The sequence below is a fragment of the Cavia porcellus genome, unplaced genomic scaffold (assembly GCF_034190915.1).
Source record: "Cavia porcellus strain 051 isolate PalLab524CR breed Dunkin Hartley unplaced genomic scaffold, mCavPor4.1 scaffold_2, whole genome shotgun sequence".
NCBI classification, from domain to species: Eukaryota; Metazoa; Chordata; class Mammalia; order Rodentia; family Caviidae; genus Cavia; species Cavia porcellus.
This window is the reverse complement of record NW_026947485.1, coordinates 63536579-63554365: the sequence shown is the minus strand read 5'-3', so window position 1 is coordinate 63554365 and position 17787 is coordinate 63536579. Positions and strand designations below refer to the sequence as shown.

At 35.0% G+C, this 17787-nt stretch overlaps 1 protein-coding gene across 3 annotated transcripts in view; it reads right to left on the bottom strand.

Moving 5' to 3' along the window:
* Nucleotides 1-1182: 1182 nt before the first annotated feature.
* The window catches only part of Bet1 (Bet1 golgi vesicular membrane trafficking protein), a 31911-nt gene continuing 15306 nt past the window's right edge, over nucleotides 1183-17787 (bottom strand). The window contains exon 5 of one of the 3 annotated variants that reach the window (XM_063242668.1): nucleotides 1183-7695. In XM_063242668.1, the coding sequence (XP_063098738.1) occupies nucleotides 7691-7695 (5 nt within the window). In that variant the 3' untranslated portion in view covers nucleotides 1183-7690. Of the gene's footprint in view, nucleotides 7696-10407; nucleotides 11483-17053; nucleotides 17119-17787 lie in introns of those variants that run through there. The other 2 variants (XM_013158394.3, XM_063242662.1) reach the window with 2 other exon arrangements.

Here is a 17787-nt window from a genome sequence, read left to right as displayed (position 1 = left end):
AACATCTAGATCATTTTTTGTGCTGTGAGAGAAAAATTAAGATTTTGCTCTCAAAGGTGGAGTAAAGAAGGCATGACAAAATTAATTAATGGGATTTACTAAGCACAATATACTTGAAAGACATCTGCTTATTACATAGACAAATATATATTCACTTCTCATGGTGCAATGAAAATGAAGTATAAGAGTATCTGATATTATCAACTTTATACTAATCCAGCCTGAATATAAAAAGGGTTTATAAACAATACTTTTCTGGGTCATCATATGTATAAATTTTTAAGTTTATCATTTTAAAAAGTACAAATTAGCACTACAGCAGTGTGTCAGTGTTTGTTTCATATTTCATTGCAGCTTGTTGAGGAATGGCTAATTGAAATGTCATTATTTAATGATGGACACTTCAATATTTCCTCAGCCGAATCTGTATCTTCTTCAAGGAATCACAGCCTAAGTATCGACCCATCCACTGTTCACAGAGGTTTCAGTTGTCAAAAGTGACAGAGTAGTTCTCGTCAGTGGTGGCTTAGAATCACCTTTACCCTATATATGAGACTGGTACTTGGAATTAAGTGTTAGCTTCTTGTTTCTGTGAACAAATACCTGAAGGAAACAACTTGAAGGAGAAATGATTTTATTTTGGCTCAAGATTTCAGAGCTTTCAGCGTATGATCTGCTGCCTTATCTCAGGCATCACTGCTTTCAGCTTGAGATAAGGCAGGAATGCCAATGGCAGAGAAAAATGGCTCACTTCATGGAGGCCGGGAAGCACAGAGAGCAAGAGCATGCCAGTGAAAGGGCAGAGGCCAGGGACAGCTATATGATCCATCCCCTCAGACAAGGCCCCAACTCTTTGCAGTCCATTTAGCTATGGACTCAGTTGTGGCTTCATCCATGGATGAGGTTACCATCCTCACAATTCAGTCACCTAAGTTTCTCTTAATCCATGTGTTGACAGTCAACATGAGTCATCAGGGATGTTTCTTGTCTTTGATGTGGGTTTGTCTACATAAATTTGAATTTTTTGTACATTGAATCAGGGGCTTATTGTCCAGTATTTGACAAAAGTTCTTGAACACAATGTTAACATGGAGCTTAGTAGAGATTACCCATTCTTCTCCGAGTAAGTTTTTGGTAGCATTAGTGAGGCATGTAAAATGTACAAACACCACAAAGGCTATCAAGCTGAAAATTTTTATAAATATATTGTATTAGTGCACATTAATATTTCACAATGATGAGTTTGTTCTGGAAAGTTCACATATGTATTTAATATAACTTAGTTAATTTCAAATCCATGTTCCCCTTCTTCCCTTACATTTGACCCTTCCCCCAGGCTTCCAGAAGCCTACCTCTACCTCCTAGTTTCTAGGTCTCTTTACCTATTTGTGTATTTACTGATTGATATATTTTAGTTTCTCTTATAAGAGGAACTTGTAATATTTAACTTTCTAAATCTAATTTCAGTCAGTATGATGGTTACTGTTCTATTTATTTTCCTAAAAATGACATAATTTCATTCTTTTTTGCTGAGGAATATTCCTGTGATATATACTACATATTCTTTATCCATTCATCTTTAACAAGTATGTACGTTGCCTCCATAGCTTAGCATTGTGAATAGCACAGCTGTGAACACTGATATACATAGATTTTTATACTATGAAGCCCTTATTTCTTTCAGGAAAATGCCCAAGAATGGTATAATAGGTTAAATGGTAATTCTATGTTTAGTCTTTTGAGAAATCTCTGTATTGATTTCCATAGAGATTGTACTAGTTTTTATTTCCATGAGAGAATTAATATATATATATATAATGAATATATATATGTACATATATATATAATATAAAGAACTTTAAAAATTAATTCCCTATGATGATGAATCCATTAAAAATGGGTAAATGAATTGAATAGATCTTTCTCAAAAGAAGTTCAAATGGTCAAAAACTGCTCAACATCTCTAGACTCCAGATCAATGCAAATCAGTCAGAATAACTATCATTAAGCTGAAAGCCTCTATAAAAAGACATTTATTCATTTAACACGGATGATTTAGTAACTTTGGTTAACACTCTCTGAGATAAGTAATTGGACTGAATATTATTTTGCCTGAAAGGAATATATTATTAAATCATTTAAGAAAAAGTTAACAGACAATTAATCCATTCATAAAATTATAGAAATGTAAATAAGTTAATCTTTATTTGATTGCATTAGAAATGATGATATAACCCAAGTTTACACATCCAAAGTAATTACAGTCAAGAATACGCCTTTCTCTTCCTTTCAAATGTCTCAGCCAATTAGGCTTAAATGATTATTTCAACACTAATAATGAATTTTCCCAAAGGCTTTACAAATCACTATTTTACTCATTAGATTTATCACAAATGGAATTCCCCAGAGCTGCTGTCACATGCCCTGGAAAGTGTGTGGTAAGCGGAATGACCCCAAGAGTGTGAGCAGAAGTTCCTGTGCAGAGGAGGTGCACGGCACTCTGTAGGTGCAGGGCCACACAGCTAAAGGTGCAAAAGTTAAAATATACACCTCAGAATTTCTTACTCAACTTTTTTCCCCTTTCCTAACAAAGCTTGAGCCAGATGACTTTTTAAAGCTTCCAGAGAAATCCATTCTTAAAACTGTAATAGTGTTTGTTTTTGTGTAGATTGCTTTCGGACACTAACCTTACAGAGGCTGTGTGGCACCTGCAAATATTAATGTTTAAATGAACTGACATAGCATTCCTGTCCTAAGCCATGAAGGGGAAGCTTGACTTCTAACTTTCCTTCCCCTACAAACTTTTAGAGATTTTAGTGAGAGCTGCCATTTCCACTCAGATGTCTAGATAGTCTACGCGCTAGAATAACTCACCTTTTCTTTACTTGCCACAAAGAATGGAAGTTTTGAAATAAAACAAACAATTCATATAACACAAGTTTATATGTTGAATCCATTACTAAAGAAGTAAAACTAACTTTCAGGTAAGAGTAGGATTATTTAATCAATGAGTTCATCTTTGAAGAAATTATATCTGAAAGTAATAATGGATTTTTTAAATCTAGCTTAAATTCTAGCCCTTTGTTTTGTTTCTCTTTTGAAAAACTGCTCAATATATTTCATAAAATAGAGAGCTGTAATCAGATATCAAATTTCATTAACTTTCTATTTCTGGTAGCATTTCCCTAGATATATGAATATTCATTATTCAGTGAATGTACAATGAAGTGAATATTTCCCCAGCAAAGCTCAAATGAATAACTGTTTACATATTTACATATAATGTAATTCTTAATATTTCTGTTTTCCTCTAGAAGATGGCAAGACTTCCTTTCCCTCTCGAGATTCGGGAGGCCATGGTGGGGCTTTGGCAGTGACCCTGAAAGGAGTGACACAAACCCTGCAGAGTGGAGCATCCAGCACTGTTCGCAGCACTGCACCTTTCCTCCCTTAGCATTAAAGGGTCAGAGGTGGGCTCCCTCTGCCTGAGCAATCAGGGTGACGCAAAGCAGGATGACACGTTCCTGGCCGACATGTGATGAGCACAGCATGAGGGAGAAGTAGGCTTTGGTGTTCTAAGCCCCTGAGCATGTTGGTGTTTGTTGTAACAGCATGCCTGGCCTTTAATGCCTGGTGTGCTTCCTTCAAGCAATGTTCATGTGACAAAAGGAATTGAGAGCAAACAAGGTTGAGGTAATCAAGTTAATTACGTGCATAACAGCAGCTGACCACGAGGCCACCAGAACAAACTTCAACTCTACTCCCTGAGTGACCTTAGTCAATTCAATTCACATAATTCTTGTTTTATTGTATTTTACAACTCTTTGGATCCTATCGCCCCTAAAGTCTACTTCACAGTCATTGACTTTTGTTATTATTGGTTTTGTTTCACTGTTTCTCATGCTAATACAAATGGAAGCCAGAAATAAAATTTAAAATTAACTACTTGGTTTAGTTATTAATGAGCAAAACTTGTGACTTTATTTCTAATGTCAAATCTCTTATGAAATACATGTGGTTAAAGATGTAAAAAAGTTTTAAAGGACTGATATTCAATACATTGAACATTTATCTTATGACTTAAGAGGATAAGTAGTCTCATGGGTATTTTATAGTTCTCAGCTCTTATGAAACAACTTATCCAGACAGTGAGTTGCATAGTATATTATTTTTATTATTATTGTTATTGTTTTTGTTATTTTACTTTGCTGGGAATTGTATACATTGGATTTATATATTACTGAATTTGAAAATATTCATTTAACCATTTAAAACATTTGAATAAAAACCATTTCCTCTCTCCAAAACAGTTATACTGTTTATTTTTCTGCTTCAACTACTGTTTATTTAAATTGCAAGTATTTTGCTATATATAAGTAACACAGTTGCAAATAAATACACGACAATAATTGCATAGATAGAAATTGTGTGAATATTCAGTAACTAATGAATGGCAACTAAAAGTGAAACAAAGGCCAAAGCCTATTTATCCTTTGGATAGAGTACTGGTGTCCATTGATTCTTCTCTAGTTAAGATGACAACATAGTCTCTTCTCTTTCATTACCTAGAACAGCAAATTAATAAAGATGACCTAACAATCCCCTAATAAGAAGGTGCTTTCCTTCTTTTTAAATAAAACAGCAGAAGTAAAATCACTATTACATTAAAAGACCAAATAGAAGATTATTGAAGCATAGAAGTCTCCCACATTCCCAACTCTCAAAAATAAACCACTGGACCTCATAGTTCGTGATCTAAGAATCTTCCATATAACAAAACTTCTACTGTGTTGTCAATAAGAATAATGAATTTTTCACATTTGGAAAATGAATATCTCATTACACCTTCCTCCCATATGAGGCTGAGGATTTTTTAATGCTCTTTTCTCTATACTAGGATGGCTATCCAAAAGACCATGTTTAATTAATGCAATATAGGCAGATTGAGCAGAATATAAAGATTTGTCTGCAGCTATTATTATCTGTACTGCTACCTACATAATCATTCATGTGGCATCATGACAAGTTAGAAATACTTTTCACAAATTAATTCACTGCACAATTCATTATAACTTTTCTCTCTCTCCAAGATAAAGTGGCAACTATGTACAAATAATATGTTCATTTACTATTTAATCAATTTACTGTAAACATGAGCAATACTGCCAAATCAGAATGGTATTTTCACATACAAAAATCTGTTTTTCTTGAGGACAGCTAAACAAAAAGGTTGATTTCTCATAAATACATTTTTTACTCCTTAAAATGATCCAATGAGATCTCAGTTTAAATAAAATAAAGTCTCTAAAATGCTTGATATGATCCTAAGCCTTATTATAATTTTTTGGTAGTTGCTTCATTTTGTTTGGTTGGTGGTTTTGGATTCATCTGTTTAGGAATTCAATATTTTAATTAAACTACATTATGTCTTCTGTACTTATAAGCAATTCTGCATTATATTTGAGTCTTTTTTTTTTTTTTTTTTTGTACTGGGGATCAAACTCATTACCTTGCCCTTCACAGGCAGGCATTTATGTGCTGAACTAAATCTCCAGCCCCAATATTTCATTATAATACCATGCATTTCCCCAAGAGTTACTCAGTCAATGCAAAGTTTATTTAATTTTTCATATTATAAGACCATTTTATAGTGGTTAGATAAACTTAATAGCAAGTTACTTAGCTAAAATTATTTTTTAAGAAACTGTCATAGTTTCTTTTTAAGTTTTTACTAAAAGCTTAAAGAAAAGCAACAAGATTTTTACTTGTGTCAGTAAGGACTGGAAATACTTTTTTATGGAGATGAATGAAAGGTAATGATCTATCTGGAAAGAGGTGTTGGATGTGGACTCAAAGCTGTGTTTGCAAAGCTTTAAATTAAACTGAAAAGCACTAATTGCCAAATTTAAAAAAAAAACACTTCTGATGGAATTCAGAAAGCTCTCACTGCCTTGCGAAAGGCTCATTTTACTCACACTCTAGTCTTCTAACTAAAAATCTTATCCATTTAGGTTCCTAACAATATAGAGAGGGGAATGTTGGGTATCTCCTGCTTCTCCTGGAGGAATCTCAGCCCTCTCTGCGTCCCTAGGAGACCGCAGAGAAGAACTTCCTAGGTTAATCAGAGAGATGACTCCTGAGACAAGGCTCAGGGCATGCAGAAGGACAAGACCCACACTGACCGTGGTGTTTACTAAAGAGCTGTGCAACTGTTCTCCCTGCATTATGCCTAAGCAATAAAATTTAGAATAAATGCTCCTTCTCTCTTCTCCTTTTCTTAGTTCTTGACTGCGCTGGTGAATTTGTATTTTTACTAACTTTTGGGTCTGCCCATCTAAGTCATTATTTAGTCCTTATAGACTCTGTTTCAGGATGGTTTCTCATTAGAGAGACCCAAACATGTAAGTATACTTCTGCATAAATGTACATGATTTGTGGGAAAATGGTTTGCAGATGAATCTTTGTATTCTAACTATTTGCTTAATTAACTTTAAGGACTAGGGTATAAAACTTAACATTTGGCCATTTACTGAATTCTGTCTGGCACAGATTCACATCACAGCTCTCTGTTCTTCTTTCTCTAGCTGTTATCTTTGGCCACAAAATCATCCCTCTCAAGCCACCCTAACTCTGTTGCCTTCCTAAGTTGAATCTCCAGCTTTGAGTTCTCTTCCAAGTAAACTGAAAAAAAAAAAAAAATCTGCACTCTACACATTGTCCCAGAATCCAGAAACCTGAGTGCATCTTCTCTTCTTCCAGCCTTCAAGCCATCTTTGCAGGCTTCTTTACTGAGCACTACATCCAGCTGCCTTAAGTATCCTGCCTAGCCTTTCTCCGTGATCCTTCCATGGGCTGCCTCGCATGATAATACCACTCATTCCCTTGAGAACCATCAACCACTGCAGGTTTATAGGCCCAAACAAGCTCCTTACTAGTATCTATGGCCATAATCAAACGTTTCTTTTATGCAGACTCTGGTTTTTACTGTCCTGAACCGTGGCATCTGAAGTCTCCTTTTCTAGTACTTATTCCAGCACTTGCACTCTGAAAACTCTCTGCTTTTTGTTCATCTGTTTCATTTGCTTATTTCCTACAAAATGTATGTTTTATCTTCCCCAGGATGCCTTTCTCCTGGCGCTACCAGATGATGTTGGTGTCCTCTAAATGCCCTGAGAATGTGTCCCTGACAATCTGTTGACTGATGTGACTTTTCAGATGCTTCCTGCTCTCATCTTGTGTAAGTTGTCCACTTTACAATTGGTGTATCTATTTTATGTCCCCTGTTAATGCTTTTAAAAATCCCTCTAACATGATTTTGTATCATGAAAGTGAGGGTATATTAGTGTTGCATGTTAGGAAAATGGTTCTGACTTACCTTAATGAGAAATTAATATTTTTCATAATCATTCTGGAAACTGGTGATCAAGAGAAGAAAATGAATAGGGACAAATGAAGTTTGACTACAAAGCAAGAAACACCCTTAGTCATGACTCATTAAACAGTTGTCACTGACATTAGAGGACATCTAGGCCATTGTTCTTGTATCTCACTGTGCCACTGGACACTAGGTACCTCTGTCCCTGGACATCATTCTCTGCACCCAATGCTCCTGATTCTGCCTTCAACAATTTCTCAGCTTCCTGATGTCATGCAGTCTTTGGATATCTTGACTTCATGTATTTAAAATTTTTTATACTGAAAGCATAAGTAGCAAGAGCAAAATTAGACAAGTGGGGTTATATTAAAGAATCTTCTGTAAGGCAAAGGAAGAGTTAATAAAGTAAAAGGACAACCTTGATAATAAAAGAAGATATTTTCAACTATGAATGGCAAATCTAAAATATGTAAGGAACCCCCTACAACTGAATATTCAATAACAATAATAATAACGTAGCAATAGCCCAATTTTAAAATGTACAAAGACTTAAAAGACACTTCTCCAAAAGAGATGTACAAATGGCTAACCAGTATGAAAACTAAATGATCAGTACTACTAATAATAGGGAAATGTAAATCAAGGCCATAAAGATATATCACCACATACCGGTTAGAATGACTGGTATCAATAAAACCAGAGATAATGGTGTTGGAGTTGTCACTACTTTCCTAAACATCAATGAAACCAATGCACAATTGATGTGGCAAGTGAAACAGCTTCTCTCAAATGTACCATCTTCCTACGCGTTTTCCTGGATTTTATGTTCTGACTATAGTTGTTACTATTTTGAAGGGTGTTATGTATTGCAACACTGGGTACAAAGCTTTGCACATCAGGCCATACTAACACCATTCTAGTAGGCAACAATAGAGTGCAGTTTGGGGCATAAATTTAGACTCATTTTCTTTCTGATATCCATTCCCATTTTTCTTTAGCATGTATGTGAAATGGCTGGCATAACTTTGTCATCACTATGAGTTTCACAAATTGATGTTATTTCACAAGATATTCTATTTTTCTTCATCTATATGCCCTAAGATACAAAGACTAGCAACAGTTTCATTTGCAAGACAATGCCCAGATAAATGAGGCACTTTTCTTTACGTTTTTATGTCATGTCATTCCTTTTGTATAATTTATTAAAAATACTTTAAAATTTTTTCTCTTTTTCGTTGATGTTTCACTTTGATGTCTTATCTAGCTGTGGCTCTTTTTCTTCTTTATACTCGTTGGGTGTTAATATAGTGTACCAATCTGAGAAGTTGTGTTATTTCTTCAATTTGGAACAGTGTCACTTAGTATCTCTTCAGAACTTGCTCATTTTCCATACATGTTTCATTTACATTTCTTAGTATCATTTTCAGTTTTCCATTCTTTGTCTATTTCAGATAGTTTCTTTAATTTTTGCCACCTGGAGATTCCACTTTCTTCCATTCCTTCCTATATACATTGTTTCTTTTGTTTTATGTTTGTAAAATTGTATCAGTAATTTCTATGTGGTGTCTGTTGGGATAGGTCTGTTTTTGTAAATATCTCTACATGGTTTTATAGAGTGATGAACTCTGCTGGTTTTCCCAGGACTTCTTGGGACTAAAAGTCCCAGGTCTGGGAAATCCCTTGGTGCTGGACAGACTAGGATGATTTGTCACTGTTTTTTTTTTTTTTAATTGTTCTATATTATGAAGAACTTTCAGAATCAAAAATTATTGGCATTACCTCAAGGGTAAGACATTTTATGAGCTCTTTTAAATAGCAATATGGTAAGCATGTTCTCCAAGTAAAATCTGTCAAGCACTGTTTTTGTTCTGGTTTCCTGGAAAATAAAATTTAATTCAAAAGCTTATCAGTAGTACATTTGAAGGGAAAAAAAGAAGTAAAGAAAGAAGAATAGCAAAACCTCCAGGGAGTATGCTTCTGAGCTTTCCAGTCTTCTCTGTTAGAAAAATAGGGCATTACTGGTCCCAAATAATGTCTCCAGAAGGGCAATGCCTAGAATTCATGGAGAAAGACATAATTTATGAGCCATTTCCTTGTCTTTCATTGACTGAGGTCCTTTCAGGGGCCATTAAATCCACCACAATTCCAGGTGTTATCAGACAGCCACTGGAGAAGTGACAGCTTCTGCTGGCCCCATCTGGCTGGTAAGGTCAGCAATGCCAATGAACACTGGCTTGTGTGGATATTGGGAAGTGATAGTCACAGTCAACAGCAACTGAAGTCAGCATCCTTCCAGGAGGAAACAAGGGAGGTGGCGAAGAGTTGTGGAGAGGGTAGACGGGCAATGCTGAACGATTCTGGTGTGACATGTAAACTGAGTCTGGTGCAGATATTAAATAAAATGTCCCCATTTATCTCGCCACATATCACTACATATATATTTCATTGCTTACTTGTAATAAAGAATGTAAACTTTGCCTTTTTGTAACTAAATCACAATCTGCCAAAGGCAGGATTTTATGTGTGCTTCTTTATAGAATGTTGGCAGGTTAATACATGTTTTGTGTGATCATAGGAGGCTGGTGGAAAATAAAGCCCTATATATTCTGTAATTATGAATCTCATTGCAATGTATGACTTTCCAGCAGAGAGAGAGAGAGAGAGAGAGAGAGAGAGAGAGAGAGAGAGAGAGAGAATAAGATAGTATTTCCACCCTGATATTCCATGATAATTTCCATTTCTCGGTCATAAGCCAGTTCACTTATTTCAGCATTCAGTGCCACAATTTAGTAATTTTGGTTCAGCTGCCCCTTACTTTGTTCATTTATTTCCACTCCATTTATTAACTTTCTACTCTATGCCAGATATTGTGCTGAGCAGTAATGATTGAATGTTTGTGTCTTGACTTCCCCCTGAAAACTCAAAATATAAGAAAAAGAAACAAGAAATCAATATGTAGACAGTTTGTTATATTTCCAGAAACAGAGGATAGTTTTACTTTTATATTTAAATTAATACTCTCAATGCCTCTCTAAAGAAAAATTACCTTTATTACATGGGGTTGAAGAAAACAATCTATATATATTTCTTGTAAATACAAAACTTCCTTAGCATTGAAATCATGGATTTTAGATTAAGGAAACAGCTGAGACAAAGCATGCTCTAACCACCAAATAATCACCTCTATCAGATAGAAAGTTGATCCTGCTGTGAAAAGTCAGTATCAAAGAATCAGAATCGGTCAAGGCCAAGAAATAAAGAGCCATGGGAGCTTCAGCACATAGCATTAACTCAGCAATGAAGGCATGATCAGTGGTTTGTGATTAATTTTGATCTGTCATTGTCTTTTACTGTCAGTTATATAAAAGGTTGTTAGATGGCATATTTTTCCCAATTCTAATTTAGTAAAACCTTACTTTATAGTACAACCTTACTTTAAATTTTGTGTAAATTTTTCTATTATTCTCTTATGCCATGTCAAAGTTAATCCTTGTCTTTCAAAAATTATAGCAGTGATGGATCATTTGTATACTGAACTTCTATGGAGACAGAAATTAAACTCCAAGTCATAAGAAAAATCCCTGAAATTGCTGTTTTAAAGGACTAAAAATTGTAACAGTTCAAATGTTCTTAAACATACATAACATGCTTTTGTCTCAAAGGTTAATTCTGACATACATGTGTGGAGTTAAAGAAAACTTTTCTAAGTCCAAGTCAAGGTGATTTGTGGCTTTCCACAAAATTTTTAGGAAAAAATCTATAGAAGTATACTATTTTCCCTGGAAAGGTCTGGGGTTTTCTCAATCCATCAGTAGGTTTAGAATATTGTATTCGGTTTAGAATATTGTGTCAGTTAATTTTGATTGTCAATTTGAAAGGACAGAGCAATGTCCAGTGTGAGGGTACTAACTTCACTAACAGATTAACCCAGAGCTGAGTGGGCAATGAGACCAAAGGTCCTAGTCGAAGAACGCGGGTCATGGAGGTATGACCTTGGGAACTGTATCTGGTTCTCAGTCTCTTTCTTCTTCTCTGGCTTTTTCTTCTGCTTCCAGCTGGCATGAGATGAGCAGCTTGCATCTGTGTGGTCCTCGGCCATGTTTCTGCCTTGAAGTCAGATAAGTATTGACTAAAACCTCTGAAACAATGGGCTAAAATGACCCCCACCCTTCCATTTCAGGGTATTTTGTCCAGCAACAGGAAAGCTGATCAATACAAATATTTTTATTAATTTTAGCATAACTTCAGGAATTTGCCCCTATTAAACTGTTTGTATCATTTACCCAATTCAGTTCTCTGTCAACCATGATGCAAAACAGGGAAGAGTAAAGAAACAGAAATCCACAGAATTTCCATACACAGACTTCAGTTGAAATGAATGAGAATGTTATAGCCAGGGTTCTGTATTTTACTCTGTAGGATATTCTTATGCATCTTGGATGTCACCTTTGGCATTTTTACCTAAACAACAGAATGCAGCATGGACAATGTATCTGTTTCTGTTTCCTAGGATGCATAAAAAATGACTCCAAACTGGTGGTTTAAAATGACAGAACTATACGCTCCACAATTCTTAGGTCACACCTCCAAAATCAAAGTATTGGTGGGCCTACGCTCTCTCTAAAAGCACCTAGGGAAGATTTTTGTTGCTGTTGTTGTTGTGGCTCGGTCTCCTTCTAGCTTGTTGCCATTAATCACTGGTGTTCATTAGCTTGCAGGGAAAGTCATGCAGCTCACTCAATCTCTTCTTGTCTTCCTGAGGCAATACTCATGAAATTTTTCTTTATTGGGGAAAATCAGTCATTATGTTAGGACCCTTCACAATCCATTGTGATCTCTTTTGACTAGATTAACCTCCAAAGAACTTATTTCCAAATATGATCACATTTTTGAGGTTCTGATTGAACATGAATATTTAGGAAACAATATAACCCAGGATATCTGAGAAATACTAGTGGCTGATTATGTCAAATCTTTTACTATTGTTAAAATGACATTCTTCCAAGGGAGGTGATTATTCATTATAATATTTTAGGATAATACATTCCTTCTATTTGAGAAGGCCACTTTCTTTCGTGTATCAATAACAAAGATATATGTAAAAAAGTTTTTTTTTAAGTGCCATAGTTAAAATGACAAAAATTAATACTGATCGGCTCATTTTTTTTTTCTTTGTGATCATTCCTGCTACATGTCTGTTAATGGACTACAAAAAGTTCCCAGACTGTTTTTGTAAATGCCTGATACAAATTACACAAGTTGAAAACAGAAGTTTTCCAAAAAATTCAGGCATGACTTTAGAAATGAATAAATGTTTTCTCTCTGGAAAATTGAGTCATGTATTAATATATTGGTTCATAGGATGAGAAGGAACACCAGATATGAAGTTACACAGATTTCTTTATATGTGATACATTTTCTGGACAAATTCAATTGGCTGCGGTTTTTAACAATTAAATTTAAAGCAGCAGGTTTAAATAGTTTGGCATTTCCAAAGGTGTAAAAAATAGAAATTATCTGCATTCTGTATCTTGGAATTTCACAACTTTAATATCAGACCCAAGTCTTAGAAGACAGTCTTACTGTGCCCACTTTATATCTCTACCTTCGCCTCATCATCCCTGGCACCTCCCTCAACATTCCTTCAACTCCAGAAAGCTTCTGTTGCTGATGCTCCTTCTTACTTTCATGATTTTCCTTCAGTCTGTGAAGATTTTAGAAAGTCTTATACTCAGCAATGGAGGCTGATTATTGCAGGCTTGGGGCCAGGCTGCCAGAATTACAAATTTTATGTGTGAAATTGGGTTGTTCATGGGTTCTGGGCCAGAAGTTAATGTGTAAAGTAAGGCTATTAATATTACCTCAAAAATTTTATGATGGTTAAATAAACAAGAAAAAAGTGTTTGATAGTCTCTGGCCCCAAGAATGGCTATATTAACCTATGGCATGTTGATATGTAACAGAAAAAAATATCTGTATTCAAGCTAGACACTGGAGACACCTCACATACTGAACATAAACATAATTTTAATAGAGCAATAATCCAGCTCTCATGACTAGCAAATCGAGCTCAGTGGAATAAGACTATGAATATTAACAGTCTTCAACTAAACTTCCAGCTCAGTATTATTCGACAATAAAATAGTCATTCAAATAATTTTCTCCAAGATGATAAAACAATAGAACAAGGAAGAGACACCAACCAAGAAACCATAATATCATGAGCTGGTGATAAAGACAATAGCATCTTCCTATAATACAGGGATTTAAATCTTAATTCATTTTTTCTGCTCTTCCTACTCTATTCTACTTTCTCTACTAATTCTGTTAATATTTTCCCAGCCCTAGAGGGGTTGAAGAGAGGGGAGGGGAAAGGGAAAAAAAGAAGCAAGATATATCATGTACAGGTACACATTCCATATTATGAATGTTGCTGCTATGAATATCAAAAATGTACCAATAGGGTAAAAAATTTAAAATTTTTTTTAAAAAAAGATAAAGTCAGTGGCTGACTGCACACTGGGGACTTTGCAACTTGACTTGCAAAGGAAGGAAATCTCGGGACTGACCAAACACACATGGCGGTCTGCTCCTGAAGCCCTCGGCATAGTGCCATGGAGGTGACAGCCAACTCACCCACTTGACTGGAGAAGATGCTAATACAAAGCAGAAGAGCTTTGCTTCTGGACTGAAGTTACCCTACTACTGAGACCAGGCGAAAGAATCAGAACAGGAAATTCACAGGGCCTGTGTTCTGTCACGTGAGGCCAGATTTGGAGAGTGAAATCATCAGAGGGAATAGTCCTAAAGAAGGAGGTATCTAGAGGTATCTTTGACCTCTAGCTTGGCTGCCTACATTCAGCAAATCTAGTGGCCTCAAGTATTAGAGGCTAATATACATCTAGATAGCCTGCACTAAAATCATAGTCTTCTTAGTTCTAGCTAAGTGATGCACAGGAGTGATGCCACTTGACTTACTACCATAGCCAAGGTAACATAACGGTAGATAATAACTGGTTTTCTCTCTATGCCAATATGTAGAGTTCTGGGGAATCACAATCAATAAGCTGGATATATTAATGGGGAAGCAAGACAATAGAAGACCACCAAGGTCTCCTGACTCTCCTGAGACAGAGCATGAGAGGACAAACAGAAAGGAAAGCAAATGCCAGGTAACATAACTCTACAACAATTTTATAGAAGGGATGAAGAAATTGGATGAGTTTAAAGAGGAAGTAAGTTAAAAATTTCACGGCATTATCACTCAATGTATCCTGGATGAATCTGAGGAAATTAGTAAACACTTGGATAGTTCAAAACATGAATAACAGATTCAAGAAGCATAAAGAACCTTCAAAAAGATGTCAGCCAAAAATATCTGAAAAAAAAAACTATGGACTTCATAAACTGCAAAAATTACCAGTGCAAACATCCTGTGTGAAATTGAGGACAAAATGGTATAAATAATGAAGAAATATTCAAAGAGGCCACAAAAAAAAAAAAAAAAAAAAGTAAGAGAATAGGAAAAGACCACCCAGCAGCTACTACATAAGAGTAAGAAGACAAGCCTAAGGGTAACTAGACTTACAGAAAAACTAAAAAGATACTTAGATGGAATTTTAATGTTCACAGAAATTGTAGCAGGAAACTTTCCAAATTTGACAAGAGTTCAACATATAAGGAATTGAGGCTTACAGATCACCAAACAACTATAATGATAAAAGAGGCTCACCAAGACACATCCTTTTTAAATTTCTAGATACTAAATAAAGTGAGATTTTTAAAGCAATCAGAGAAAAACAAAAAACATCTCATATAAAGGTAAACCCAATCGAATTACAGCAGACTTCCCAACACAAACCTTAAAGGATAGATAGAAGAGCTCAGGGTGAAGCAGTTCAAGCCATTAGAGCAAATAGCTTCCAACTTTGACTAATCCAGCCAGCAAATTTTCTTTCAAAATAGATGAAGTATCATTTCATGAAAAGATCAGCTCAAATTTATGATACAAAACCAGCACTCCAGAACATACTCAAAAACAATAAAACAAATACAGCTAAAAACTCAGATGAAATGAAAATACCAAGCAGTCAATGGATAAACTACATAAGAAAGAATATGAAAAGAAAAACAAAGGAGTCACCAACAGAGAAAGAATCAAATGGTGGCAAATAATCAACACATCTCAGGAATAGCTCTCAACACTTATGGCCTGGATTCCTCAATTAAAAGACACAGAGTAGGGGCCAAGCACATGGCTCAGTAGCATAAGTACCTGCCTGGCAAGCACAAGGACCTGAGTTTGATTCCCAGTAACAGGAAAAAAAAAAAAAAGAGAGAGAGAGAGACACAGACACAGATAGGTGGACTGAATCAAAGAAGAGTCTAACACTCTGTGATATTCAAGAAACTCAAAAAGATATTCACTGACTAAAAATTAAAGAATAGAAAACAATATCTCATGTACCAAGATCCCCAAAACAAGCAAAGGTAACAATTTTAATCTGAGGGTAAACTTCAAGTTAAAATCGATAAAGAAGATTGCTACATTCCACATAAGGGAAAAATCCAACAAGAAGAGATAATGCTGAAAAATATTTATGCAGCAAATACTAGAGCACTTATTTTCATAAAACAAATACTTCAGAACATAACAGATCAAATAAATGCCAACATGATCATAGTGGGAAGTCTTAACACTCCACCTACACAGAGAGACAACTTGATAAAACAAAAGTCAATGAAGAAATATTAGAGCTGAACCACACCCTTGAACATAGTGACTTAATAGCTACTTATAGAGTATTCCACCCCACTACTACACAGTACACATTCTTTGCTGCACTACATGGTATTTTTTCCAAAAGAGATCACTTACTGTCCACGAAGCTTAAGTAAATACAAAAGAACTGAAATTATCACATGCATACTATCAGAGCATAGGGCAAAGAAAATATAAAGCAGTGAAAGAAGAAATTATATAAAAGGGAGAAATACCTGGAAAAATAACAACATACTTCTAAACAAATAATGGATAATAGAAGAAATCAAAAAAGACATTTAAAAAATTCTGGTGCAATATTAGTGCAACTCATGGAAACCTCTAGGTGATCATAAAAGCAGTCTTAATTGGAAAGTTCAATGCAATCAATGCTCACATTAGGAAAACTCAAATATCTTCATGCAAAATCTTGAGAGACTTGGGAAACAAATTCATGCCCGAACCAAAATTAAGGAGGGAAATTATAAAGAATAGAGCAGAAATCAATGAAATTGAAACCATTTATATATAGTAACAAGTCGAAAAGCTGGTTTTTTGAACGGATGAAAAAAATAGTTGAACCCTTACCCAGACTTAACAGGATAAAAAGAGAAGAGACATCAACCCAATTTCAAATGAAAAAGGTCAAATCCTAACAAGCTGTACCAGATGATAGTAACTACTATTCCCACAAATCGGCAAATTTTGAAGAAACAAACAGATTCCTAGACTCATACAAATTACCAAAACAGTAAGACACAAATATATTGAAGAACTCAATCATAAACAATGAAATCAACACAGTAATAATCTATACCAATTAAAATGTCTAGAGCTTGATGAATTCACTACTGAATTCCCATTTAAGCATGCTATATCACTTACACACCTCAAGTTTCGAAGAAATTGAAAGGGATGGAGTAGTCCCAAACTCATATGGAAGCCAGGATCACTGTGATTCCAAAACCAGATAGGAATCCAACTAAAAAAGAAAACAATATGCCAATCTCCTCAATGGACATTCCAAAACCCTCAAGATACTAGTGAATGGAATGTAGTACATCATCAAAAGATAAACATTATGACCAAGTAATGTCCAGAAGCAAAGAAGGTTCAACATACATCAAGAAATATAAAGCATCACATAAACAAAAGCAAGGTGAAAAACCATATGCTTATATCAGTAGATGCAGAAAAGGTTTTCAACAAACCCGACACCTCTTCATAATTAAAAACCTGAAGAAAACAAGTATAGATAGACCACATCTGAATTTAAAATAGCTATTTATGACAGATCAATAATATCATATTTAATGAGTAAAAACTAAAAGCATTCTTCCTAAACTCATGAATTAGACAAGAATGCCCACTATCACAACCTTTATTCAATATAGTACCTAAAATATTAGCCAAGGCAATCAAGCAAAAGAAGAGGGACACATATAAGAAACAAGAATCTAAAGTGTCATCATTGGTATGATAGAAAACTCAAAGAACTCAACTTAAAAACTCATAGAATAAATAACCAACTTTAGCAATGTGGCAAGATGCAAAATCAACCTATTAAAAATCACTAGCATTTGTACACCAATAATGAACTTGAAGGGAAAGAAATTATGAAAAAAATACTATTCACCGAAGTCTAAGACAA